This window comes from Lagopus leucura, unplaced genomic scaffold, assembly GCF_019238085.1.
Source record: "Lagopus leucura isolate 7727_CA_CO unplaced genomic scaffold, USGS_WTPT01 Super-Scaffold_100008, whole genome shotgun sequence".
Classification (NCBI taxonomy): domain Eukaryota; kingdom Metazoa; phylum Chordata; class Aves; order Galliformes; family Phasianidae; genus Lagopus; species Lagopus leucura.
The window spans coordinates 2,880,392-2,907,920 of NW_024962265.1; the positions used below are offsets into that span (position 1 = coordinate 2,880,392).

At 46.6% G+C, this 27,529-nt stretch overlaps 1 protein-coding gene across 1 annotated transcript in view; it reads left to right on the forward strand.

Annotated features, from left to right (window-relative positions):
• Positions 1-10,273: 10,273 nt before the first annotated feature.
• PFKFB3 (6-phosphofructo-2-kinase/fructose-2,6-biphosphatase 3) overlaps positions 10,274-27,529 on the forward strand; it is a 37,913-nt gene continuing 20,657 nt past the window's right edge. Inside the window, exon 1 of the mRNA XM_042872568.1 lies at positions 10,274-10,569. Within this exon, the coding sequence (XP_042728502.1) occupies positions 10,554-10,569 (16 nt within the window). The 5' untranslated portion in view covers positions 10,274-10,553. The remainder of the gene's footprint in view (positions 10,570-27,529) is intronic.

Genomic DNA, 27,529 nt, shown 5'->3' on the forward strand with positions numbered 1-27,529 from the left:
GTTCTGTTACACCTATGAACTTTTACTTGCACTTGTTTCCTTGTCTTTTTGTACTTGAAGTTAGGCACCAACCTTTTTTTCTGTAAGATATATTGTAAACATAACTTCATAACTGTAATCTAGAGCAGTAATATTTTTCATTTCATTTTGTGTGATGCCTTAGAAAATCATGATTACAGAAAATGAATAGAATGGTGGCCTGTTACATTTGCCTGATTGGCAGTGCAGTATTGGTTATATTACTTTAGTGAACAGGTTTGATATTTTTCAGTCCAGGTTTCCTAAAGTTAAACTTTAATTCTGTGTTACCTTGTAAGGGCTTTGATTCTCTGAGGTGCTGAATTACTGAATCCCCTCTCAGGCTAAGCACAAACTGTTCATTACTTCCGAGAATCTAGATTAGATGCCTACTTAAGGAAGATTTGGCAGCGTCCTGATGCTAGCAGCAAGCTGAGAGGGACATTTAGGACATGTCAGCCAGGAGCTGAACAAGATGTCCGTAGTGTGTTACCAACCCTGAAGTCTAAAGAACAGGGATTTGCATCGTGGCAGAACCATTTGCTGCCTTTTTACTTTTCTAAATTGTAACAGTGATTGTTATTTTAAAAGCAGGGAAGCGTTGACTTGATGCCTTTGTCATTTTTAGTGTTTATAACCTCCAGGTTTCATTCCTGAGTGGTAACAGCTATTTCAGAGCCCATCATTATGAACAAAGGTTACAACTGTGTTTTCTTATGTGCACTGTTCTGTATTTAGCCTATGCTGAGTTTCATCTGTCAGTTCATCACTTGCCCACTTAGTGTCAGACTGAAGAAATCTGATGAGCCTTGTGCTCACAGGGAATGTTAAGTTTTAAATTACTGTTGTCAAAATGTAAGCTTGATGTGCTAATATTATATGAAGGATGAGAGTTGTTGCCTCAAAATGTTATCTAAACAGCTGTGCAAAGAAGGGGGGAGACAGCTAAAACGTGTCTTGCCCAAGGTCATGCAAAAGGTTGGTTGCAGAGCTGAGATTATACCCTTCAGCCATATATTTGCAACTATGCAACTAAAAGCAAAATTCCTCCTGGAGGAGTTGCTTTTTATTTAAAGGCAGAAAATGGTAAGTGCTCTTAGCCTTAAACTTAGTCAGACTTCACAATGACCTTTTTCCTTAATTACCCATCATTCATCAAAATAATACACTTTGTACTTCTGAAGCTCTTTCCTGTGAGACAGAACTGTGATGTAGTAAAATAGTAAGCAGTTGATTTTATAGAGAAGGAAATTGAGATAAGCCATGCAGCAGCAACAGGAATGTCAACCACAGGAGCAAGAGGCTGAAATTTCAGGTCCGGCTCAATCACCTTGAAGTTGTTAATTCTGCTCAATCAGCTTGAAGTTGTTAATTCTACAGGTGATTCTGCTTCCATACTGTGGTGATCCACACACAGGTAAGTTGCAGCTTGCCTCGTGTTGCAAATTACATTTTTTAGATGGTAAAATAATATTGCTTCTTCCATTTCTGCCAGCAGATGCAGCAATAGGAATATAGCACTTAAAATAGCTTCTTTTTTATTATTATTTGCTTTTTCTTTTTCCCAGTTTGTGAAGTACCAATGAAGAGGCATGGCCAGATAGAGTTGGTAGTGAAAAGTGATACGCCACCAAGATCCAGGAAGTGCTTACATTTCTCTTCTGGATTTCATGGGAAATCAATGTTACTGGACTATCAGTGCAAGTCCTTCAGTGCCCTTAATTTCACAGAATTGTAGAGTGACTGAGGTTGGCAGGGACCTCTGGGTCCATCTGGTTCAACCTCTGCTTAAATAGGGCACTCCCAGAGCAGAGTGCCCTGGACCATCTCTAAGCAGCTTTCAAAGGTCTGCAAGGAGTGGGGCTACAACCATTCTGGGTGCTTTGTCACCCATACAGCGTAGAAAGTTCTTCCTGATGTTCAAAGAATCCCCTGTGCTCTGATTTGTGTTCACTGCTTCTTGTCCTAGAGCAGGGCACCACCGACAAGAGCATATCCCCATCCTTCAGCATTCCCTTCAAGTATTTGTAGGCAGTGGTGCGATTCTCCCTGGGCCTTCTGTTCTCTATGCTGACCAGTCCCAGCTCTTTCAGCCTTTCCTCATAGGAGAGCTATTTCAGTCTTTATCTTCACAGTTCTTTATTGGATACTCTCCAGTATGTCCATCCTGGACTGTACTGGGGAGTCCAGAACTGGACCCAGTATTCGAGGTTCTTCACCAGTGCTGAGTAAACCACATGTGACCACCTGCTGGTCACACTCCTCCTTATGCAGCCTAGCATAACTTCAGCCTTTTTGGCATCAATGACAAACTGAGAATCCTAGGGAAGATGATTTCAAAGGCCTTCCTGAAGTCCTGGTAGACAATGTGCACTGCTCTCTTCTTGTTTACTATGCCACTTCACCATACAAGTTAATTAGTTGGTCAAGCGTACTTTCCCTTGGCAACATCATGCTGAATGCTGCTGATGATTTTCTTGTTGCTCATGTACCTGCAATTTTTTTTCTACAATTTGCTGCTCCAGAATCTTAGATATAAATGAAAATTCTCTAAAGAATTTTGGAAAAGAGTAAGAGCATCCATACAGCTGAGGGCTGCTTTCAGACGTATCTAGTGTTGATAACATTTTCCTGAATGTAATTTTGCTGCTTTCCCTAATAAATCAAGAGCTCCTTACAATTGCAGAGAGCCAATCATGTTGATTACAAGCACCCTCTGTCCCAATAACTGCAGTGCTGTGTGATAATGATGGGACTCTTAAGAATTCATACCTTTAAGTGATGACACTTGTCCTTAGAAGAGGAATAGCGATTTGATTGCATTAGCACTGCACTCAGTTTGTTAATTTGCTGCCAGCAAAGAAATGAGAATTTACAGTCCCTTAGGAACTGCTACTTTGAAAACTCTCATGTTTCTTCAGGTTCTGTCTACATTTTTTAGTCTGCTTTTGCATATAGGAGGAGACCCTTCAGGAGATGCAGACACCGTGATAAGTTGTACCACTGCTTCTATTTCCACCCACTGGCCAACCTCCAACTCCTGTTTGGTGGCAGTCAGTATCTGAGCTGGGGCTTTTCCCCTTTGCTAGAGGAAAGAACTGAGCTTTTGTGAAATGTTGGATCTGTCAGCCAGGAGACAATGTCTTTGTCTTTCTGCTGTGCTGAACTGTGGAAGAGAGGTTTTTCAAATATGAGTTGGAGAATAACTCTGAGCTTCAGAATTTTACGTGTCCTACAGGCAAGACTTCCATTAAATGACTTCTCTCTTGCAATCTGATGTTTTTCACTCAGGGTGGTGACACACTGGAACAGGTTGTCCAACGAGGTTATGGATGCTCCATCCCTGGAGGCATTCAAGGCCATGCTGGATGTGGCTCTGGGCAGCCTGGTCTGGTGGTTGACGACTCTGCACATAGCAGGGGGGTTGAAACTAGGTGATCATTGTGGTCCTTTTCAACCCAGGCCATTCTGTGATTCTATGAAGACTTCATTCTAATTGCAGTTTGGGTTATGTGAATGGTTGTTTTTCTCACTGCTTCAGGGCCTGCCCTCTGTGACTCACATGCTGCCCTCTCCTTGGAAAACTTACATGAACCTTCAGAAATGGGAAGGCTTTGAGATGAATTATTGGACTAAAGCCATCAATAGGAAGGCACTGATGAGGAGCAGGTATTGAGTATTCAACTTCATGAGTAAACAGGTCAAATTGCTTACTCCTAGTTGTATTTCATCCATTTTCTTCTGTTAGAAATACTGCTTACTGCTGTTCTGGTCACTCCAGCAGCCAGCTTTATGTCACCAGCATACTTTCCTGAAGGCTGAGATTTTGGTTCTAGCTCAACACATGGACCTCAGAACAAATAGGTGACATGATCGATCTCCCTCCCTCACAGCATGTTGCTGTAAGTAGAAAGGAGACACAACACACAAAATCAGACTGACCCTTGCAGCTGTAACCAAAACAAAACAAAACAACCTAGAAAAACAGTCTCTGCAGAATATTGTTTGCACAGCACAAGTAACATCTGATCACTGGTTGTTACAGGACTTCTGCACAGCCCAGCTGAAGATGGGCAGGCAGCTCCTGGAAGGACACAATGCCCTTCCTTTTTCTGAATGCTGGCTTGCTGTGGTGCCCATGAGAAATAACTGAGCTGAGAAGGGGGGGCAGCACTGGTGCTTGGAGTAATGAATGAGATGCATATGTGGATGTTTTGAGGTGCTGTGAAGACTGGTCTGTGAGAGAGGAGGCAAATCTCAAGGGAAGTCTCGTATCTGTGCCTGTTATGCATTTGCACAGTGAGTTTGAAAATGAAACTTTACCTCTGAGAACTGCAGAATTTTTCAGTGTTTCAAGAATTGGCTGATTGGCTCATAATGTCAGCCAGCTCCAGAGCATAGAAGCCTTAACTCCTGTGCAGCTCCATGCTTTCTCATCAGTATTTATGCCTTGTGTCAGGAGCAACAAATGGGAAGCTACTCCTTTCTGCTCCTCACCAAAGGACCCGTGAACTCTGAAACATTCTTGAAATGACTGCTCACATTGGTACAACTGCCTTTCTCTTTCTACAAGCCAGCAGGTATATGTGCTGTGTGCCTTCAATATGCAGGGTGATTTTACATGCTATTTATTGCTACAAGTCTAGTGTTACTTGAGTTGCAAACCAAATTAGTGGTAAGGAGGAGAAAATGGATTGAAGTCTGCAGGGCTTCTAACTGCTGGAGAAGGTTGCACAAACCTACCATTTCCACTTCTTCGTTCCTCAGGAGAGAGACATGGGTATGCCAGACATGGGGTGGGAAATGGGCACTGAGGAAGATCAGAGCAGGTGAGACCCAAGGAAAACAAAGCAGTTAATTGGAGAAGGGATAGCATGCACACCTGTGCAGATTTCTCCTCTCTTATCTGCTTTCTCCAGTTTCTGCACCACACAAGTATTTATAGTGTTTCTTCTTAAGTAACGGGAAGTAGGTTAATCCCAAAGCACAGGACTTGGTTCCCTGTTCCTATTGTGTTAGTTTAGGAATGCAAGAGCTCTGCTGTACATCTGCTGCTGGTCACAATGCAGCATTAATGCACCCTAAGCCTGATAGGTGGGGGACTGAAGCTGTGCTCCCCTTCAGCTGTGCTCCCTGTGCAGGACCCTGCTTTAGCAGGCATGAAGGCTGGTGCTCCCCTACATCTTCTAGCAAGTGTAGCATCTCCAGTACTAAATTTTGTTTACAACATAAACCAGATAAAAGCAGGTGCCAGAGACTTTGCAACGGTGTTTGAAGTTTGCATGTGCTTCACTGGCTGATAAAACACAAGAGAACCTCAGTGATAAAGAAAACAAGGCATTTCACAGGAAGACAGCTAGCCCTTCTCTTCTACCTCTTCTTTCTCCTGTAGGAAGAATGTGTTTTTCCCAAAGCAGTTTTTAAGCATCTTACCATCTTACAGCCTTTTTGTTATTTTTATTCTTTCAGTCTCTAAGGTGTGATCTCCTGCCTCCATCTGAGACAGCTCAGGAATCCATATGGTCCTGCCAAGGCAAAGGTCTTCAGCTCCTCACAGATCTCTCCACCTCTTGCTGCGGGCAGAAAGCTGGGTAATGTTTTTGGACTTTGCTGCTTCAAACTTGTAAAACTTGTATAGCAACTGTGAACCAAAACTCAAGTGATACTCTAGCAAAACAAGCCTCTGCTCCTCCAGCATTCTCTTGTGAGGATGGGAAGGAAAAATTGATGGGTTTTGAGTTGTTTGAGGCACTTCAGGAGAACGCTGGAGTTATGCAATTGTAGTGGTTGCATTCTCCTCACTGGGAGAGGATGTGAGTTGGAATAGATCCCGGTGGCTCCTCTTCCCTCTTTGTCTGTGTATGAGGCATATAAGGACCTTGATAGGAAAATGGAAATGAAATGCACTCAAACCAGGATTCAGGTATTTGCTTCAAACATAAACGTAAAGAGGAACATGCAGCCCAGCTACCTACAGTGCACCAGTTAAAGCTCTGCACATCATACCACATAGCACAACACAGCTGGTTTTGCAAATGAAGTCCCGGAGCATCACATTCACCTGCAAAGGCTCAGCTCTTCAGAGGATGTCAGGAATTAAGGATTAATAAGGAAGAAAAAAAAAAGTCCTGAAAATATGGCCATCTATCACGGTGCTACTCATGTATTTTCTTTGTCACTTTGCTTTGCCAAAGTGTTTTGCTTAGTTTTATTTCTATGAAACAGTTTACTTTATTTGTGGACAAAGCCTGATCTTTCTGGCCTGGTCTTTCCTCCAGCACTTTTCAGTCAAAGCTCAAGAAACATTGAATAAAAACACAAAAAGAATGAGGTTGTTATCATTTCTTGTATTATGAGCACTGTGACATTGGCACTGATAAAAATCAATGCATACATCTTTAAAAAAAAAAAAAATCAGAAAGAAAAAGCATGGAGCCTGGATTCATCTTTCACGGGGACTTGGTGAGAAGGAATAGATTGTCACCCTGGATGCATCAGAAGAAGGATGTAGGTGTTTCTCTCAGTGTGATGCTCTCCCTTCAGTGCTGGAGAGGAGTGTTGTAACAGTTCAAAGCCATGGAAATCAATGGAAATGTCCCTGGAGAAGTGAGGCTGGGTTTGCATGGAAAGAGCACGATCACATTTAGGAACCTGCTCGAGCAGGCATCTGCAGGAAAGCCACTAAGGTATGTCTCTGGCAGTGGGTGGTACTGCTGCAGTACTTACTGCATGCAGATCACTCATGGGAAATACTGTCCAGTTCCTTATAGTGCTCTTGGGCCTTTCTTTCTCAAACCCAAAAGCCAATTACTGCAGGCAGAACATGAGACTGGGGCCCAGAGCTGTGCAAGGGACCAAGAGCACCTTTACCTAAGTCTTTGACCTGCATCACTCTAATCCAATCTTCTCGTGGCACCTTTATAGCGCACCTAATCTTTGTGATATGAGGATGCCAGCCCTAATACCAGGCTAGCAAAAATAATCTGTCTAGGTCAGGTTGCAGTGCACGTGGAGCCTGACTGGAGAGTCTCCAAGAGCTGCTTGTTTCCAGCCTATGCTGCACCTTAAACTCTTGACAACCTGGTTGTGTGCCATCTACTCTCCCAGCTGAAATGCTATTGTTACTGTCGGTGACATAGTAAGAAGCCATAGACCTCTCTGCAACTTTCCCTTCTGCTACATTTTCAAGGCTGAAGCGTCAAACTTGTGTTATCACTAGCTGCAAAACAGAGCTTGGTATCAGGTGTCTCTGCTACCTGGAGCCCAGGATGGTTGGAAAAAGCCTTGGAAGTGAGGATGCAGACTGAAAACAGAAGGCTCGGGGCTATAAACAACACAAAGCTTTGCCAGTGGCTGGTCACTGAAGTACAACCTTGGGAGCAAGGAAAGATTGGCTTAGGAGAGCAGCAGTGGCAAAATAGCTGAGCAGGGGGATAAAGTCTGGGGAAGCAACACCTTCAATCACCGTGTAATGCAGGGGTTGAGGCCAGGGGCTAACAGCCTGTGCCCAGGGAATCCAGCATCTTACAAAAGGAAGAAATAGAATTATGCAAGCCTGACTGATCATGTAAGCATAACCCATCATGCATTCAGTGCCAGCTATTATAGGCACCCTTGTCTTTCTTGGGTTTGTGCCACACAAGTAGTTTTAGATGATATAAATATTTTAAATGAGCTGTTCACATTATTCTTTGTTCATAGTGCACAAGCCTCTTTGCAAAGTGGATCCTTGTGTCCGATTCTCAGCATGAAATGACTGCATGGCTCCTGCCCAAGAACAGCACTGACATCTCTGGCTTGCAGACAGTGCATCATCTTGCCATGCTGCTGATGGGAAAGGCAGGTCAATTCAGTAGTGATTTCCTGGCTGGGCCATCACTGATGGAAATATCCATTCCTCATGTATAGGTTAATATCTCTCCACTTTCCTTAGGTATATGCAGAAATGCTGAGAATCTTAGCATGGCAGAGCACTCCATCTCCCGTGCCCCTTGAAATGTGCAGATATTGATGAAAATGAGTAGTTTTGTTTTTTAGCTGGAGTCTGTCAGGAGTCTGGGCTGTATCTCCACCGTTTTCTGCACAAATACTGCCTTCCTGGCTGCAGTCAGCATCTCAGCCAAACATAGGCTTAAAACCTGGTATAAAGGTAAAAGAACTCTTCACTGAATTAATTTTAACTGAACAACACCAACATTTCAGTAGCCATTAAATCATGCTTTTGTTTCCTTTGGAGACAGCTTCCTACAGGCCACGGCTGGAAAGGTGCTGGCAAACGCTGCTGCTGTAGGTGTCTCTCCCAGCATGGAAGCCTTGGGAAGATCTCAAGAATCCATCTACACCATCCCTCAGCCCCGAGGCAGGATCAGTGCTGGCTAGGACCACTCCCAGCATGTTTGCCCAACCTGTTCCTAAAAGCCTGAGTGATGCCAAGCTGCATTCTCTGCCTGTGCAGTCTGGTGTTTGTGCTCCACCAAGAGAAGAGCCATCCTTGCTTCCCCAACCCAAGCCATATGTTGTTTTGATTCCATCTAAATCCCATCTTGACATCATCTTCCAGATTTTTTTTTAAATATTCTCAATGTTGTGCCATTCTTATGATGAATATTGGGTGAGGGATGAAAATCCTAGCGTACCAGAAATCCCCAGACTATGTTTGGAGACTTTCCTGTTTATTTAAACTGCTTGGCACCACGTAGATGCCCGAGGTGCTTTCTGTGGGTGAAAAACAGTAGGATGTAATACAGAGAATGAGGCAACAAGATGCTTTGACTCCTACGATGGTCTTGGCTGGAACATGCAATTTGCTTTCTAGAGATGGCCCACGAGGAAACATGGAAAAGCAGAATAGACACACAGAGATATAGTTCTGTCCAGGAGCCTTCTGGCCAACACATACAGCAACTGGAGCAAATCCCAATTATCAACCAGGTGTTTTACTTATTTGCCACCCCCTTTGCACCTCTCCATGTGCAAAGGGGGTGGTAAAGCTTCTTTCACTCCCTGATGGAAGCAAGGTCCTCCCATGGATCTTAACCTCTAACATGGATCCTGGTCACCTCTGAGATGTTCCAACTGAGATGCTTTTGGAGCATCTGAGAAAGATCAAGGTTGCAAAACAAAAAACAACTGAGGATTTATGCACTTTCCAGACTATGCAAGCATGAGCAGGGTATAATGGACAAAAGATCCAGACATAAGCATCCAAACACGGACTTCTGATAAATGTGGTGCCCAAGTTCAAAATTGGGTCTAAACCTGATTATACCACATTCTTGGGTTATTCTTCCAGAGATGAACTGATAATCAGCATTTATCCCAAGAAATACAACTACAGAAGTCTCTGTGTTTTCCAGAGATTGTCAGTTAAAGGAACAGCACTCATTTCAGCAGAGTACAGCACTGATGTTGAGCCAAGCTTGCTAGGGATGGATCAGCAGAGCTGCTGTACAGTAAACAGTGGAAATCAATCCAACAAATGGAAGAAAAAAAAAAGCTTTACTGTAAAAAATGACTGCTTCTGCTACAAAATCCCACAGAAGACAGGTGGCTGTCATGGCACCCTGGCCTTGGGTGTGCTTGGGGGGTCCCTCCTGCACGTGGGTGTTGGGATGCATGGAGTCAAGAAAGACCCTCCTAAAAAAAAAATAAATTAGTAATAATAGTTTTCTGACTATTTGCCATGAAAAAATGGTTGTCCGCATGATCTGCCTGTGCAGAGACTCATCTTCAGTGTTTCCTGCTGTATTGGCTGGTGATGGGGCAGAAACTAGCTGCACTAACAGGTTCCAGATGCTGGCAGGAAGCTCAGCATCCCCATGTTACCAAATCTTCCATGCTTCTGTCACTCAAGGTTGAGGTTTGGGAATGTCTCCACGTGCAGCCACCATCCCTTCTAGAGCAGGGCAGAATCAATGCCACTGCCACAGCCACCTCTTTGAGGAAGGTCTTCTACCTCCAATGAGGGTGGTACAGAAGCCATCGTAAAAATGAACGACTTTCAAGCCACTAACACTCCACCTTCACCTCCTGCTGCAATCCAAACTGCTGGTTGGATGGTTACCACAATGATGGTGCTTCAAAACCTGGGTTCAGATCGCAGCTCAGCCCTGTACTCAGTCAGTACTGAGCCCTGGGGAGCACCACCAGTGAGCCTCAGCCCAGCTTATTTGTACAAGGGTGGCCAGAGGATGCTAAATAGAATGCCTGGGTTCCTGGTGTTGGGAGAAGCAGCATTTTCTCAGTTTGGCCCAATAGCACTGCAAAACAAAGATGAGATTGATGCTCTGTTGCTCTCAGCTAGGCAGCCCTGCTATCTCTGGGATGCAAAGGGTTAAGAGCTGCAAAATCCAAAGAACTTCCTCCTTTCTGCAACGCCTGCCCCCAAATGACGCCGGTTTCTGCCGGGCTTTGCCCAAATATGTCCATTTCCTTCTGAAGAAAAAGAAAAAGGAGAGGAAGGAGGAAGATAAAATTAAGACACAGAGCCGGACATCGGCAACCACCGATAACACAGCCCTGCATCCCACCCACCCATGCCGTTCCGCAAAGGTAGAGACTGGGGATTTGGGGTGGGCAGCATGCCCAGATGGGGTTGGGGGGGACTGGGGAGGGCGTTGAGATGTCCCATAGACTCTTTTTTAGGGGTGCAAGATGGGAGCACCAAGCTTGGCTGTGTGTCCAGGGCGCAGAGATGCTATGATGCTGATGTGGGGGGACTGCAGAACTGTGTGCCCTTGGCTGTGGGTTTTTAGTTTCCCTCTGCTTTTGGGGGTAAATTTGCTCTGGGTGGTGTAAGAGAGAAGGAGGGTTAGGCTAGCAGGAGCTTTCTGTGCCTGAGTATGAGGTGCTGGAGGGGGTTTTGGGGTGATGCAGGCTGAGAACTGGCAACCTGCAGGCATTTGTGTCTGTCCTTGGGAGATGCTCAGCTGGAGGAACTGTGGCGCCTGAATCCTGGGAGGAGACAGGCTTCTGAGAGGGGTATTCCACCTCACAGCCCCTTATCATGCTCTCTCATCCCCCAAAATCTCTTCTTTCTATGTAACTCTGTTACATGGAGAACATTCATGCTGTTACCCAGCTTGGCAGCATGGAGCAAGGAGGACCCAGCTCAGGTTGCATATTAGGAAAAAATTCTTCTGGAGCAGTGCTGAGGCATTGGAACAGGCTCTCCAGAGAGGTGATGGAGTCATGGTCCCTGGAGGTGTTCAAGAAAAGGGCAGGTGTGGCATGGAGGGATATGACTTAGAGGGAATGGTAGTGATGGACTGATGGTTGGACTAGATGATCTTAGCGGTCTGTTCCAACCTTAATGATTCTATGATTCTTAGCCCTGATAGCACTTGTTTGCTGCCCTGCAGGTGGGTGAAGGAGCTTTCCATCCTTCTCTGAACTGCTGAAAAATGGAGGCCTTCATGTCACCTTCTTCTTATCATTGCTTCACATCAGGGTGGTGTTGACATGGTTGGCATCCGCTCATGGTGGCTTCTTGTCCCAGGAGCTCTATTGGGTGGAGAAACTGGGTGAGGAAAAGCCTTGTCCAAGAGATAAAAAAGTGGGGATAAATTAAGGCATGCAAGGACATAAGTAGAGGATGCTGCTCAGCCTCTAACCCATCTTCTTTGCTGAAGCAGAGCAGTGTCTCCTTGCTAGTGTGCAGCTGGGGAAGGGGCACAGGGTACCATTGCAGGTATCCTGCACACTGAGGCTGGTGTGGTGTGAAAGAGCAGCAGGGATGGACTGAAAACTGGGAAGAGGTGGCTGGATTGGGTTTTCTCACCTCTCCCTGCTGTGGGAAGGATGTTTGGGGTGTGAGGCAGTTTGCCCACAGTCATGTTCACAGCGCCCGTGATCTCAGGCGCAGAGATTGATGTTGCCATTTAAGGCTTAATGAGAAGTGATGTGGTTCACACCCTCGCATCCTGACAGCACAGCAGGCAGCGTGTCTTGGTTTAATTTTAGGCGATAAACGGATTCATTTAGAGCAGAAGGAGAGATCGCAGGCGGCAGGCAGTGGGAGGAGAGCAGAATGCATCAGGCTTTGAAAATGAAAAATGCTGGTTGGTGAGGATAGGGAGCAAAGTGTGGCCAAGGTGCTTTGTTGTGGCACAACTACCCTGCATGTCCTTGTCACCTTGCTATGGAGAATTCAGCTCTGCATCTCTTGGTCTCTGTCCCATTCACAGCTCCTTTACAAACCTCTTCTCGAGGTCAACCTTGAAATGCCAGAGCAGCTGCCAGCAGCTCCCTCATCAACTTGCAACTCCTCCAAAAAGACCTTGGGAAGGTCCAACACAGCTCAGAGGGCACTGCAGATGTGTTTTGTTCATGAGCCATTCCAAAGAGCCCCCCCAGCAAGGAATTCTTCTTGCATATGAAGACTGTAAGACTTGCTGAGACTAGAAAAGCTGAAGGTGGTGGCCCCAGAGGGTTTGGAGTCAGGATGTAAAGCCAACCCTCCCAAGGGAAAATAGGGCCTCCAGCCAGCTTGGCAAGAAGGCTGAGCCTTTGGGAGACTTCTGGGAGCAGCACCTCACTCCAGGGTTTGCTCAGGGCAACTGACAGCTGCACAGGGGAGGCTCTGCCTGGAGGCTCCACAAACCCCAAATAGCCTGAGGCGTGTGGAGACTGGGGCTTTCACCTTGGAGGCCTCCAGCCATGTTTTCATGTGGAAACAGAGTATCCTGGGAATAAAATGCATGTTTCTCCCTAGTTTCCTGGCTTCTCCGTCATACAGTTTTAGCATTTGTCAGGGTTTCCCTGACAAATCGATGCTGAATCCTGCACATGTAGGCTCTGTTCTGCTTCCTTTCTCTCCAGGCACTGCAGCCAGTGGCATCACCTCAGGATCTGTGATTCATGCCTGCAGTACAGTTGCCATTCAGCCAACCTCAAGGCATTTGATAGTTTCAGATCATAAAGAAAGGTATTTCTAGCAGGGATGCTCAAGGACAGTTAGAAGCAATGGGCTCAGAGAAGAAATTGATTTCTTACACACTACACATCGGCTGGGAGCACTGAAGAAAATCTCATTTCTTATCTCGACAAATGCTGGCCATGCTGCAGTTCTGCCGATGGGAGTTTTGGGAGCTCTCAACTAAAACAGCCTTCACCTGGCCTGAAAAATGCAGCTTTATTACTGATGGGAGGAAGGCTGTGAGTGAGCAAATGATAAACAAACAGGATCTTGGCAGAGAGTAGGACATTTGTCAAAGGACAAAAAAAATGTGCTGTAGTACTACAGACTGGAAAGGGCCTGGAGATCAGATTGAAAGCCAGAGAGCAGAGACTGAACACATGGTGCTGGTACCAATGGGCTGCCACGGGTATGGCTCCAGAAATTAGCCAGTATGAAAGGACTTGATGGATGCAAGGTCTACAATAAAAAGTGTTTGACACTGTGTCCAGGCCTGGAGCCCCTAGCACAAGAAAGATGCAGAACTGTTGAAGGTGATCCAGAAGAGGGCCATGAGGATGGTGAGAGGGCTGGAGCACCTCTCCGATGAAGAAAGGTTGAGGAAACCTGGGAAATGGGAAAGAATAAAGACTTGGGGCTGATTTATGAGAGGACAAATTCTGGAGTGGCTGGTGATGATGTTGAGCATTAGTGGTCTTCTCTGGTACTACCAAAAATCATACTTCTTGAGTGCTGATGGTATTTAAGGTCCCTTCCAGCCAAAGCCTTTCTGTGATTCTATGGGAGAAGAGGGCTTGAATGGGCATGGGCTGTGGTTTAGAGAGGTGATGGGGGACAGCACGTCCCTGGAAAGGGGCTCTGCTGCCTAAATCATAGAACCATAGAACCATTTGAGTTGGAAGGGACCTTTAAAAGTCATCTAGTCCAACTACCCTGCAATGAAGAGACATTACAGCTAGGTAAGGCTGCTCAGAGATGTCAGCAGCAGCTTTGCAACACTGCTGCAACTCCATAGACCTGATAAACCTCCACACTGTCTGCTCCCTAGGCTTGAAGAAGTCCCATTTCCAGACAGGGTTGCTGTGTATGTCTGGGGGAAGTCCCCCATGGAGCATTCCTTATGGTACACAGAGTGGCCACTGCATGTCCCCATTCTGCACCACACTGAAGCAGGACCACGTGCATAGACTGGAGCAGCAGTGACAGCTTGCAGAAGTGGGAGAGGAAGGATGGATGCACAGGAGTTTGGGAGCTCCTGAGGGATCTGTGTCTGAAACTTCAGCTTTGCTGGGCTGGTGATGGGAAAGGAAGTGGTGCCTTGTGGTCTTTGCACACTAGTTGAATTAAGCATCTCTCCTTAGTCTGAAAGCAATACGGAGGGCATCCTTGCATGTAGTGCAATAGGTATATGTTGCTCTGAGACATTGTGGATGTCTTATCATGGCATTCAAGGTCATGTTGGATATGGCCCTGGGCAACTTGATCTAGATGGTGGCAACCAGCCCTCTGCAGTTGGGTTGAAACTGGATGGGTTTCAAGGTCCCTTCCAACCCAAGCCATTCTATGATTATGATTCTATGAAATCATAACTCCTGTATATAAGTATTCAGATTACAACACAACCTGCCACAAACCTGTCTATTCTCCAGACTAATTACAGCAAAGGGTGGAGATGTGCTTTTCTGCAGATATTTGGTACTTACACAGCTAATTTTGTCACCTTTCATCACTCTGGCTTGCAAATGCACACGCTGCTGTGCTTGCTGGTCACGTCATCCGCTGCTTGCTTCTGTGCTTTCCTGGCAGTCCTGTGCATGTGTTGAGCACTTCGTGTCAAAGGGGAATTTACGGGCACAGATGAATTACATCTCCTAGTGACACAGCTGAAGAGAAGCAGAGCAGTTGTCAGGAGCTGCTTGGGGGGGTTTGGGTGTCATCCTCCACTGTGGGGCCTGTCTTGATGTCTGTGACCACGTGGGCACCTGCTCAAAGCCATCTACTCAAAGGGCAGGGAGAAAATGTGTGGCCGAGCTTTCTCCAGCTTTCCTCACTCACTCGCTCGTGCTTTAATTAAAGCGTCACCTTGTTTTCATCAATCACCTTTCCTGGAAGACTGGAAACTCCCTTGTGTCCCTCTTTCCCAATGGCCTGTGCTTCTCAACAGAGTGTGCGCCTTGTGGCTCTTAGTTTCACTTCAGCCCCTTGGGCAAAACAACTCAAATGTGCAGGTGTTCGTCCCCAAAATCACACCCATCCTAATATATCCTTGCTCTCCAAGAAAGCACTCAAAGAGCATCACCTCTCCACTGTGACATTACACTTTCCTTAGCTTTTTCTAGCATTTGTTAAGAGCTTTTAATGTGTTGAAGGATGCACCATGCCCAGCAGTTGTGTTCCTACTGGTGCTGGTGCAGCTTTCATGGGGCTGTGCAATGAGCACCACCAGGGCAAGTCAAGCAGCAAAGCCCACTTGTAATTGCTCAAAACTGGGATAAGAGGCTTACAACAGGCTGTGAATTCTTATGGGTGCTTTTGGGGACCCTGCTCACAGAAACCAGCTGTTGGGGAGAGATGGGTTTTTACAGCCTCTCAGACTTCCCAAGTCTGGGAATTGATTCCCTCCTACAAACAGGAGGGGAATCAACTCTTTGAAAGGGTAGATAACAGCAGGACAAGGGGAAATTTTTTTTTATGGTTTTAAGTTGAGGGAGGGAAGATTTAGGTTGGATGTCAGGAGGAAGTTCTTTACTATGAGAGTGGTGAGGTGCTGGAACAGGCTGCCCAGAGAGGTTGTGGATGGGATCCTTAGAGGTGTTCAAGACCACATTGGATGGGGCGCTGGCTAGCCTGGTCTAGTATTAAATTGGGAGATTGGTGGCCCTGCATGTGGCAGGGGGGGTGGAGATCCATGATCCTTGAGGTCCCTTCCAACCCTGGCCATTCTGTGATTCTGTGGTTCTGTGAAACCAGGTAAAGACACAGCTCCTGATAGCACTGTTTTATCTCCTGGATAAGGCACTGGGAGCAGGCACCCATCCCTCCAGCCTGCCTTCCCAGGGCCAGGCAATGACCAAGCTACTTGGGGCTGCTGGTCTCCTGCCTTCCTCCTGCATGGATGGAAGACTGTCCTCTGCTATATTTAGAATCATAAAATCATAGAATTATTAAGGTTGGAAAATACTTCTAAAATAATCTATTCCAACTGTCAACCCATCCCCACCATGCCTACTAACTGTACACCTCAGTGCCACATCTACCCTCTTACTGAACACCCTCAAGGACAGTGACTCCACCACCTCCCTGTGCAGCTTGCTCCATTGCTTTATCACTCTTTCTGAGAAGAAATATTTCCTAATTTACAATGAACAGGTGTTAATACAACCTAAGTGCTTTTTACCTGTGCCACCACCAGCATGGGAAGCCCAGTCTACCTAGAGAAGACCAATCTCAGTGGTCACCCTGGGATGGAAAGATCAACCTAACCCCTTCCTAACACACCCTCAGTTATGACAAAAATCCATCTTGCCACAACCTCTGAAGGCTGTCTGATTCCCAGATCCTTTACATCTTCTCCCCGCTGCCACGGCAGCCGCCTCACAGTTTCATCCCCGCATCTTTGCCCACGGCAGGAACCTGCTGAGATCCCTTCTTGCGAAGGCAAAGCTCTGGAGGTGTTCACATAAAATCAGATGACCACGGGCTTTTAGCAGAAGAACGTGGGAGGATTTCAAAACCAGCAGCCAGCAAGGCGTGATTGCTGCTCGCCTGCTGCGTGCGTGCACACACGCACACGAGAGCCGCCTTTGGTCTCTGTAGGGCTACCGGCTTTTTTTTAAAACACAGACACGTTTTAGCAGCAGGAAGGCTGAAGAAAAGGCCATCACAGATGGTCCCCGGATGAGCAATTTTCAGTTTCTCTTATATTTTCCCCCAGGGGACTCATGGAATCATAGAATGGCTTGGGTTGGAAGGCACCTCAAGGATCATCAAGCTCCAACCAACTCCCTGTCCTCCCATGAGAACATTTCCCCATTTTTCCCTCTAAAGCTGGGCAACTTACCATATACCTGCCTTTAATCTTCCTCACTATTGAGAATGGTTAGATTTTCTTCATAACACCTTTTTTTTTTTCCAGTCTGAAAGCTCTTCCCATGCTTCTCCATCTAAGATTTCCCCTTCCCAGAGCACAAACCCATTCTCTTCATGCTTTCCCACAAATCCCCGTTAGGAAACATCTCCTTGGTATTGCTCTCCCTGATTCAACCTCCTCCCAAAAGCAGAAACTGAATCATAGAATCACTAAGGTTGAAAAAGACTTCTGAGATCACCCAGGCCAATCATCAGCCCATGCCCAGCATGCCCACCAACCGTGTCCATCAGTGCCACACCTGCCCTTTTCTTGAACACCTCCAGGTATGGTGACTCCGCGACCTCGCTATCAGTTTTTTTCCTCCTTCCTTTTTCATGATTTTGTTTTATTTTTTATTTTTTATTTTATTTATTTATTTATTTATTTATTTATTTCCCCAAGGACATCATTCTATTGGTTCATATTTGGATGCTGAGATTTTTTTTCCTTTTTCCCCAGCATGTCAATCCTCATCTGAGGATGACAGGATGACCAGATATATGACCTGTGGCAGGGGAAAGTGAGGCACGGGAGGGCGCAGCAATCTGATGGTGGCTGTGGTTTTAGCTGCTCTTTGGAGATCTTCAGGACCTGAGCAGAGACACAGGGCTGCAACAAGCCTGTGCTATTTCTTGCAAAGACAGCAATTCGATACCATGAGACAGCGAGTCCAGCACACTGTACTGTGTGTGTGCCCACAGCAGTGCTACTGTACCTGGACAGGCTGTCCCCAGCCCCACAGTGACGTGGGGCTTCATCAGGGGGGTTGATGAGACAACAGTGGGGGTTCTGCTGGTGGCTCTGCTCCAGGGTTAATGCTGTGCATAGGTCTGGCTGCATCCCATCCCGGTGAGAGCACTGCTCTGAGTGCCATCTCCATGCCACATATGGGTGCAGCCTGGTGTTGTACACTCATGCAATGAGCTGCTTGGTTCTCAGCCACAATTCCTAGACCTTTTTTCCTTTAAGATGCTGCTTCTCCAAAGGGAAATTGTGATTGTTACACACAGGGCAACCTAGCTGGTGAGAAATCCTCCTCTGAAACCTGGCACATCTCCAGTGAATTTTGGGAGATGCATGCAATCCTGGCTTCTCAGCATCACATGCACCTAGCAATGCTTGCAGTCATGCTGCCAGCTCCTTTCCGACAGCAGTGTGGCAGCAGTCCAAATCCTTTATCTTACCTTATCTTATCTACAGATCCAGCACTCTTTGCATCAAGCCTGTCCCTGCTGGAGCATGCGACACTGTGTCCCCTGTCCCAGGGCAGGGATGTCCTGGTGTGCATCACTGCTCTGTGCTTACAGGAGTGTGACACAAAACTTTTCCCCTTTTGAGTAGCAGCAAGAGGTTAAAACCCCACCTGGAGAGGTTTGGGCTGGATATCAGGGAAAGCTTTGTTCATCCAGCCCCAGACTGGATTATTTGAGATCAGGGTGCAGAGTGTGAGATGGACAAACTTCTTGCAAAATGACCTGGGTAGGAATGAAGCTGCTTTGGAGATGGGGAATAGGCAATGAATTTGCTGAAAAAAGGGGGCACTGCCCTCAGCACCATGATTTTGGGCAGGGTTGCAGCAGGGCTCAGGTTAACACTCAAAACCCTTCCAGCCAAAATGATTGATTCCCCTCCCTGAGCCAAAACCCCAAGCACTCCGCTTAGCAGCTGGCTTACCCAAACTGACCCAGGGAGAGCACTTTAGCAGGGCAGCAGGGTAAACTTGTTTACACGTTCTTTTTTTGGCCATGCAGAGCTCGCTGCCATGCGGGGGACGGCCCAATGCAACACTCCCAAGCACGTGTGAGCCTGCAGAGCTGCATGGCTTGTGCACGCCCCACTCGCGTGTGCACTGGGAGGAAATGCTGCCTCTGCTTCCCAACCTCGAGTCCCTCCGGCTGCCAGCACGCGACGGGAGCATGAACAGCAACTGCTGGTGCTTGGGTTTCTTCTGCCAAGGAGGAAATTCTAGGAAAGCTTGAGGACCATTTGGTAAACAACAGGGAGAAACTGCAGTACAGGGTGTTTGTTTGCAAGCAGTCCCAGGAAACTGAGTTATCCTGCCCCTAGAAGTACAAATGGGCACTGCTGCATGAGTGGAGAATAAAAGCTCCTAAGTCATCGACATATATTTGTTTAGGGGAAACTTGTCCCTTTACAGGGCATGAGCCAGACGAGCGTCCAATCTTGATGCCAATATGAGACCCTAACAGCCCAAGGGAGCTCCAGCACTGAGGGATCACAGAAACATCAAGGTTGGAAAAGACCCACTGAGATCATCCAGTCCAACAGTTGACCCATCCCCACCATGGCCATTAACCATGTCCCTCAGTGCCACATCTGCCCTTATCTTGAACCTCCAGGGACATTGACTCCACCACTTCCCTGGGCAGCCTGTGCCTACAGCAGTGCATCACCACTCTTTCTGAGAATAAATTCTTTCTAATATTAAAAAAAAAAAAAAAAAAAAAGCTGTTAGTTATTTTCAATCTATGTCAATTTCCCAGCTGGAATGCTGGGTGCAGCTGACAGCTAAGGACAAGGCTTTGGGGTGGGAAGAGGAACTCTTAGGCAGCTTTGCCACCGAAATCTGTGTTGTAGAACCGTGCCCTGAGAAGGATGAGTTGAGGCGGAAGAGTCACCTGTCAGCAGTGATTTGTTTGTTTGTTTCTTTGAGGTTTCTTTGCCAAAAGTGGGCAATGGGTTTCCACCTCAGCAACTGGGAATAACACGTGCACAGGGGAGCACGGTCTGCAAAGTCTTTGATTCTCTTAAGCATGAAATTGCCTCTAATTGCTGCTGTATTTTTTTTTTCTTTTTTTGGTAATTTTTGGGAGCAGCTGAGCTGCTCAGAAACCAACCCAAGTCAAACAGATCAGCGTTATGAATCTGAATGTGATTTTATAAAACTTCAAAAAGCGCTCAACAAAGTGTTGTTGCAATGACAGCAGTTTTCATAACTCCTTGGTAGAGGACAGTGGGTGGAAACTGGCCTTTCCTAGGTAGGGATTTACTGTTTGAATGCCGAATTTTGGAAAATCTGTAATTACCTTTTCTGGTTTGGGCTGCGGACTGCAGCCAGCCGTGGGGTTGGGTTGGTGCCATGGCCACGGTGGCTAACAGCAAACAAGACAAAACAAAGCAATGTGGGATGTGGCTGGTGTGCGCCAGTGCCAGGACTTAGTCACCCCTCTCCATCGATGACTTGAGTCTGTCTGAACGCAAAAGGACTAGGTTTTTAAGCAGCGTCAGAAGGCTATCGCATGTGACCCAGCATGTGTTCCACAACCAAGGGAGCTATGGTCATCTGGGTTTGGTAGGCTGCATGGAGATGGGCTTTCAGGTTTTTTTAGCTGCCTTCATCTCACACCGGTGGGGTCCTCAGTAGCGATGACCTTTATCTTGCACAGCTGACAGCTGTGGGAAATGCTCTATGATCCATGTCAGCATCCCAGTGGGTGCAGGAAACTGGGGTTCCCACTGACTCAGTGCATGGGCTGGGCAACCCAAGAGCCCGTCTGACCCAAAAGTCTGTCTGACCCAAGAGTGTGCAACCCAAGGGTCTGTCCAATAATCCAAGGCATCCACAAGGGCCCATCACTTTGGTGCCCTGGATTATGCAAGCCCAGGCGACAAAAGCATGACAGGAAGCAAAGGAAGGTCATGCCTTCAGCCTGAGCACCACTCACTTTTTTTATTGGGAAGTTGGCAGGAGAGCCTGCCTGGGCGGCTGTTGGAGCTTGTGTTGACTCAGGCCATGCTCTAGCAGTTGTTTTAATGCCGCCTGAACAGAGTAAACAGCCGGGCTGGGAAATGTGAAACTCTTGCTCTGACCTTCCTGTCTCTGAAGGCTCAAATGGAGACGTGCTGGGCTCACTGACACGTTGTGGATGAACATGTGAGATAAACACATATCTCCTATACTCATTTGCTTGGGTTTTGAGGAGGAGGAAGGTAGAATTGCAGCCTCCTTAAGGCAAGGAGTTTTGCTCTGGGTTTCTGATGGGTAATGTGACCAGAAACATTGAAATAGTTAGAATGCATTTTCCAGTCTTTTCCATCATATTTAGCAGAGACAACTCATGGTCAATAGAGTAGCCAATGTGCTTCCATCTGAGTTTTTCCTGAGCATTTGTTAACAGCTTGTCATTGTGAGAAAAAAAAACAAAAACAAAAACATAAATATATTTGAGAAAATATGCTTGGCAGCAAGCTCCCCATATTATTTCAGCCTATCAAAAAATTCCAGATAAATATTTTTCGTGTCTGTTTGGAAAATGTCAATGAAGGATAAATCAAAATTGGGATGTCCACTGTGTGAAGAGCACGTCCTCAACCAGAATCTTTCATCTCTTGATTATTTCTGCTGTTGGCTCAGAGAACTCAGAAATCTTTGCCATTTCACAGTGCCTTTCAGCTGGCTGGTTCTTAGACATTTTTTTCAGTGTAGCTGTGGATTTTCCTAGTCTGAATTTCAACCCATTGACAGTACCCTCTCCCAGGTTTTCACAGAGGTCCTAAAAGCAGTCCCTGTAGGTCTCAGGTTTAAAAGCAGAAGTGGGACACTGAGAGCTCCTTGCTTCTTGATGGCTTGCGGTTTCCATCAGTCAAACGGAGAGGTGAACCTTTAGGGAGGCTGACCCAAGGAACAGCTCAACCCAAGCAGTGGTGTTGATCCCAATCGTGGCTTTTGGAGCTGAGATATGTGGGACACTGTTGGGCAACAATCACCTGTATCACTCCAGCTCTGCAAGGAAGCAGGGACGAGCGAGTTGTCGATATGGCAGATGTGCTCACAAGGGTGTGGAAAGATCACCAGCACGTACGCAGTTTCGAAATGCAGCTCCTCATCAAAGCTTCTTCCTGACTCCCTGTGTGAATTGTGCCTTGAGGAATGAGGAATTGTGTTTTGGATCACCTCATTCTGGAGCCCACCAAGCTTTGCATCTGATAGCTTTGGCTGTAGACAGCACTAATATCTACCTCCATGCTCACGGGCTGCAGACACCCCCAGGACACAGTTTGGCCTGATTTACAGCCAATATCCGCAACAGGGCAAGTGAATTGCTCTGGGAGTGTCTGTTTCTTTCCATGGGGGGTGGAAATGGACAAAGGTACCCAGATTCTTGTAGCCACCCAAATGACATAAATCCTTCCCAAATACGGTGGATGTGGGCAGAAGCCATGCTCCAATGGGAGCAGATCCTCCTGTACCTGGTAGTAAACAAACCAAGCTATATCAGTAGAATGGTGTTTTATCACCTACTGATAAAAGAACTAACACTGGGACCCATACTGATATCAGCAGGGGTTGATGGAAGAGATTAAAAGAATATCCTTTTACCCAGGCTGCGATTAATCTGCGCCTATAAGTAGCTCCTCAAGCTTCAGGAATGGCAACCACTCGATTTACCCCCTCCCTCCTATCTCCCTAACCCCAGCTGCCCTGGGGCTAACTTTCAATATTTGCAGTTCTGTGACTGTGTTGAAGTTTCTCCCACTTCTTTGAGAGATTCCACACCATCCCCCAGCATCTGGCTTCATGACATCAGTACTCTTTGAGAAGCCCGGCGGTTGCCATGGTGATGCTGAGGTTGTCCCTGTTACATCACAAGGTGAGTCAGTCCCAGAATGAAAGGCCACAGCGTTTGCCATTGTTGGATTTAATAATCTGCAACGATGAGATAACGATCCAGGCTCTTAATGAAAGGCAGGTGCAAATAAGATGTTAAGAAATAATTCGATAGCAGAGTCCACAGGATAATGAGAGGCTGTGATTTCCGGAGGGTGACCATCTTGTACTTTAAATGGGTTGAACGGGCTGCTCTCTAGGGTGTTCCCTATGCACCTGGAGGGCTGCATCCCATATGCACTACTGGGCTGGCGACTCCTAAGCTCCTAATTAACACAACCTGCTCCAAAAGAGTGGGGTTATGGCTGGATCTTTGATTTGCTTTATCGCTTGGGATTAGGTGTGGATGTGGTGTGATCCCCTTTCTGCTGATGCACCTGGAGAAGGCACTGTGGCAGCATATGGCAGGGTTATGCTGGCAGCAGGGCAGGTGCTGTCTGACCTGGCTCACTTGGGATACAATAACAGTGCAAACATTTTTCTTCCCAACTAGCAGGATTTTGTGCTGGATGCTTTGTCTGAGGGGACTGTGGCATCTTGGTAAGGGACCAGGTCACGTGAAGTCAGATGTACCATCTTGTGGCATCACACACTAAATCAACCCCAGCGCTTCAGTAAGAGATTTCCCATTGGAAAAAGCATGGGGACAAAGTGGGAGATGTTGGTTTGATATAACTGGGAGGAAGTCCCTGGGAGGAGGAGGTGCAGCCCAGTGCCAGGCTAACACAAATATTGTGAAGTCAGTGGCACTGCCACCTCCTAGAGTTTGGCTCTGGCGTATCTGCACCCTTTGACCCATTCTGTTGGAACCAAGCCTGAAGTTCTGCAGACAAATTTCATGCCAAGAAGAAACAGTATCAGATTCCCAAGACTGGAATATTCCCAACTGCTTGCCATGCAATTGCCCTCTAACCATTTGAAAACCCTGTGTCTGTCTCTGCATCCCAGGGAGTCAGTTATCTGTCTGATGTAGCAGTTTATGGGGTGAGATCTGTTTTGCTCTTGCCTTGTGAGGTCAGGAACTTTCACAGGACATTGCTCAAACCTCTTGGACCCATTTCTGAGCAGACTTTCAGGCAGCGTTGAGAAATGTTCCTGCTCTGGTAGACATTGCAGGTTCAGAATGTTATGTTCAACTTAGTTTTCTTTCTTGAGAATTACAGGGGAGGTTCAGACTGTAACTTCTCACCTCAGTGCCCCACAGGGAGCTCTCATAGGTGAGCCATAGGGACCTCCTCCTGGTGCTTTCCGTGGAAAAACATTATAGTAGCTTGGAAGAAGAGATGCAGTTGTATCTGATTCTTTGGTTTAGGCAAGATGGGTCCATGAATGAAATGTCATCCCTCAGATTTTAAACAGGAACATCAGGGTGAAGTGCTCCTTTGCAGTCCATCTCACACCCTCATCTGGCTCTATGGGGACTTCCAAAGGGACCTGTCACCCCCCTCACAATAGGATCCCTGAGGATTTTGCTTCTAGCTTGGGGAACTGGGTTTAAACCAGGCTCTCATCCTTCCTAAACATTCATCAAGGCAATGTGTCTGCAACTCCCATTTCCCAAACTATCTGCCTTTAACGCATTTACCACCAGCACCCCATCCACAGGACCGCTGTCCTCCCTTTGCAAAGCCCTTTGCTGTAAACCAGGTGCTAACTAGGTTTGGACCTTCATCCTTTTGTCTGAAAAAAAGAAAACAAAACAAAAAAAGCCCTCCACGACGGAGGGTTGACTTCAGGCAGAATTTACTGTCCTGAAATAGTTTCTGCATCGCAACCAGTGCAATGGCAACTGCACGCAAGAGGGCTCAGAGTAGGAGCTGAGCAGAAGCAACCAGAAACACTTGTTCAATACAGCCCCAAAAAGCATTTAAAGAAAGCTTCAGGGCGTATCACTTTGCTGCAAGGCACTCATGTGAATTTTCTTTTTTTTTTTGTTTCTGCACCTATTGCTGCAAGAGAGCTCATGTGCACAAAGCTGATTTTTTTTTTTTTTTTTTTTTTTTTTTGGCACTTGTTGCTTGGTCACTGCTAAAAGCTGTATTTCATTTTAAATGGTTTTAAGTTGAAGGAGGGATGTCGGGGGGAAGTTCTTTACTATGAGAGTGGTGAGGTGCTGGAACAGGCTGCCCAGAGAGGCTGTGGATGCCCTGTACCTGGAGGTGTTCAAGGCCAGGTTGGATGGGCCCTGGGCAGCCTGGTCTGATATTAAATGGGGAGGTTGGTGGCCCTGCCTGTAGCAGGGTGGTTGGAGCTTCAAGATCCTTGAGGTCCCTTCTAACCCATTCCATGATTCTATGATTCTGTCTTTGCAGCTCCAAAGTAAGAGCAGCTCCCAGCACGGCACCGAGATGGTATTGGTACATTGGGGTTGGGCAATGCATTGTTCCTCTGTGGGGATTTCCCCCTCTCGATATTAGTGCTTGCTCCTCAAGCCTGAACCCATCTGAATTATTTTCCCTTCTCTGCTTGCAGCTATTTTAAGAAAAGCCACTGCTTGCAGCAGCGGATGTGCGCTGGGCAGCCCGGAGCATTTGCTTGGTGTATTTCAATGCTTGGAGATTGCTTACTGTTGGGGAAGGATGACGTTCCCTTAGCACACCAGGTTCAACTGCAGAGTGCAATAGGTTAAAACGTGGACAGCCTGTCCCTGGATGGAGGAATGGGTTCGTTGGGTGTTTGCATGGGGCTGGGAGACCGGAGCTCAGCCCCAAGCATGCAATGTTCCAATGCAATCCCTTCCACTCTGCTCGCCTTTTGCAAATGCTTGCAGGGTCCCCCCAAAAAACACTGCCAGCAGCAACTGGGGGACATAACCTCTTGATCCCTACCTTCATGAAAGCCCCCATTTCCCCAGTACACTGCAAACACAATTTTCTTGGCTCCTCCAAGGTCCTGCTGACATTTTTTGGAAACGAAAGAGCTTGTTTGCAACTCTTGTTTACAAATGGCCCTCTGCTATTCCAGATGAGTAATTTTCTCTGTTGCAATGTGGTGTCTTTAGGGCAATGGCAATGTTTTAGGCAGCTGCTGGTTGAATTTTGCAATCAGAGAGAACTGTGCCCAATTCACAGATTGGTAAACTGAGGCCGCGCTGGGAATTGCTGCCGAGCTCAAACAGAGCTGCATCCTTAGGGTGACGGCAGCCCAACTCTGACCCACCATCTCCAAATTTTAACCGTGCAGAATAATAGAATCATAGGATCAGGTTGGATATTGGGACTTGCAATTTCATGGGTATCTCCATCTGACGTAACTCCATTTGATGGTTGGATGAGATGATCTTAGTGGTGTTTTCCAGCCTTAAAGACTGTATGATTCCGTCTGTCTTCCCGGACCTCCTGAGCATCACACAAACTGTTCCCCATCGCCTCGACGCCACATCACAAATAGATGTGCTGCACTGAGTGTAGGCATGAATAGCTCTCACACTTTCCTTTCAAGCTTCCATTAAAGGAAAAAAGAAAATAAAAGAAAAAGAAAGGGAAAGGGTGATGAATCATAGCTTAGTCAGAGTTGGGGCTGCCGTTCCCTGCATTTTGATGGCATGGGAGCAATGCCAGAGTGGCTGGCTGCCATCCCTAAGGAGATGGGGACTTGAGGTTTTGATTTTGGGTCACATCACGTTGGGATGAGCTGCTTGATCAGCAGGGACACAAAGCAGGGAGTGGAGGAGTTTGGGCTTTGGCAGCAGAAATGCTAACAACCTATCATCACCATAGGTTTTGCTCTCCTGGAATTGGGATTTTATGCTCCCACCTCCACCCCCACTCCCTGTAGACCCTTCAAGGTCATTGCAGCCCATCCAGCACCTGCAGATCTCAAGCCATTCCCTTTTTACACCTCCCCACACATCTCGTGCTGCCCCACCCTTTCAAATCAGCTTGCCTTATAAATAGTAATGATGCTCCTTCCAGCTGACCTCCCTGGCAGCAGCTGGCTGCTCATACCTTTGAAAAACCAGGCCACTTATTTAGGAGTTTAAGGATGGTCTGGCTTTCCGCTCCAGTTATCTGGCTGTCTTTAGCCAAGAATTACAAGGTGGATCTAATTTGAAGTGATGGTGATTTTCGCTCAGGCGGAGGTTTGTTCTCCTCCCACTCCTCTCAATGTTCCCAGGGCAGTGATTTTAGGATCAGCTGTGAAAAGCCACCCCGCCATCCCCACCTTCATACCTTCCCAAATCTCAGCATCCTCTCCAGTTCCCTCACAGCAGCTTTCCTCCCCCCCCTCTTTTTGCCTGTGAATATACTTACCCTGCATAGCAGAGGGAGGCACTGTGCGTTGTTTTGCCCCATCCATCTTAGTACCATATAGGGAGGCAGCTAAAAATATATTCCTTCTGGGTTTGTTACAAAAATATACACTAGGTTTGCTTCTAGAGGAGGAAAACATAATAATGTCAAATACTATATATATAGAACAATATAGAGGATTATATATAGACAGGAGGGAAATAGCACAATATCTTGTATATACAGAATAACATGGGGGATTATATAGAAAGGAATATATAGAGAGGATGAAAATATCATGGGTATATAGAATAACATAAAGCATTATATAGAGAAGAATATACAGAGAGGATTATATATATATATATTTATATAATAGAATCACAGAATGGTCTGAGTTGAAAAGACCTCAATGATCATTCAGTTTCAACACCCTGCTATGTGCAGGTCACCAGACCAGGCTGCCCAGAGCCACATCCAGCCTGGCCTTGAATGCCTCCAGGGATGGGGCATCCACAACCTCCTTGGGCAACCTGAATATATATCCAGAATAGGATAGAACCCCAGATGCTACTTCTTGGCATTTTAATCTCCATGCAATATTT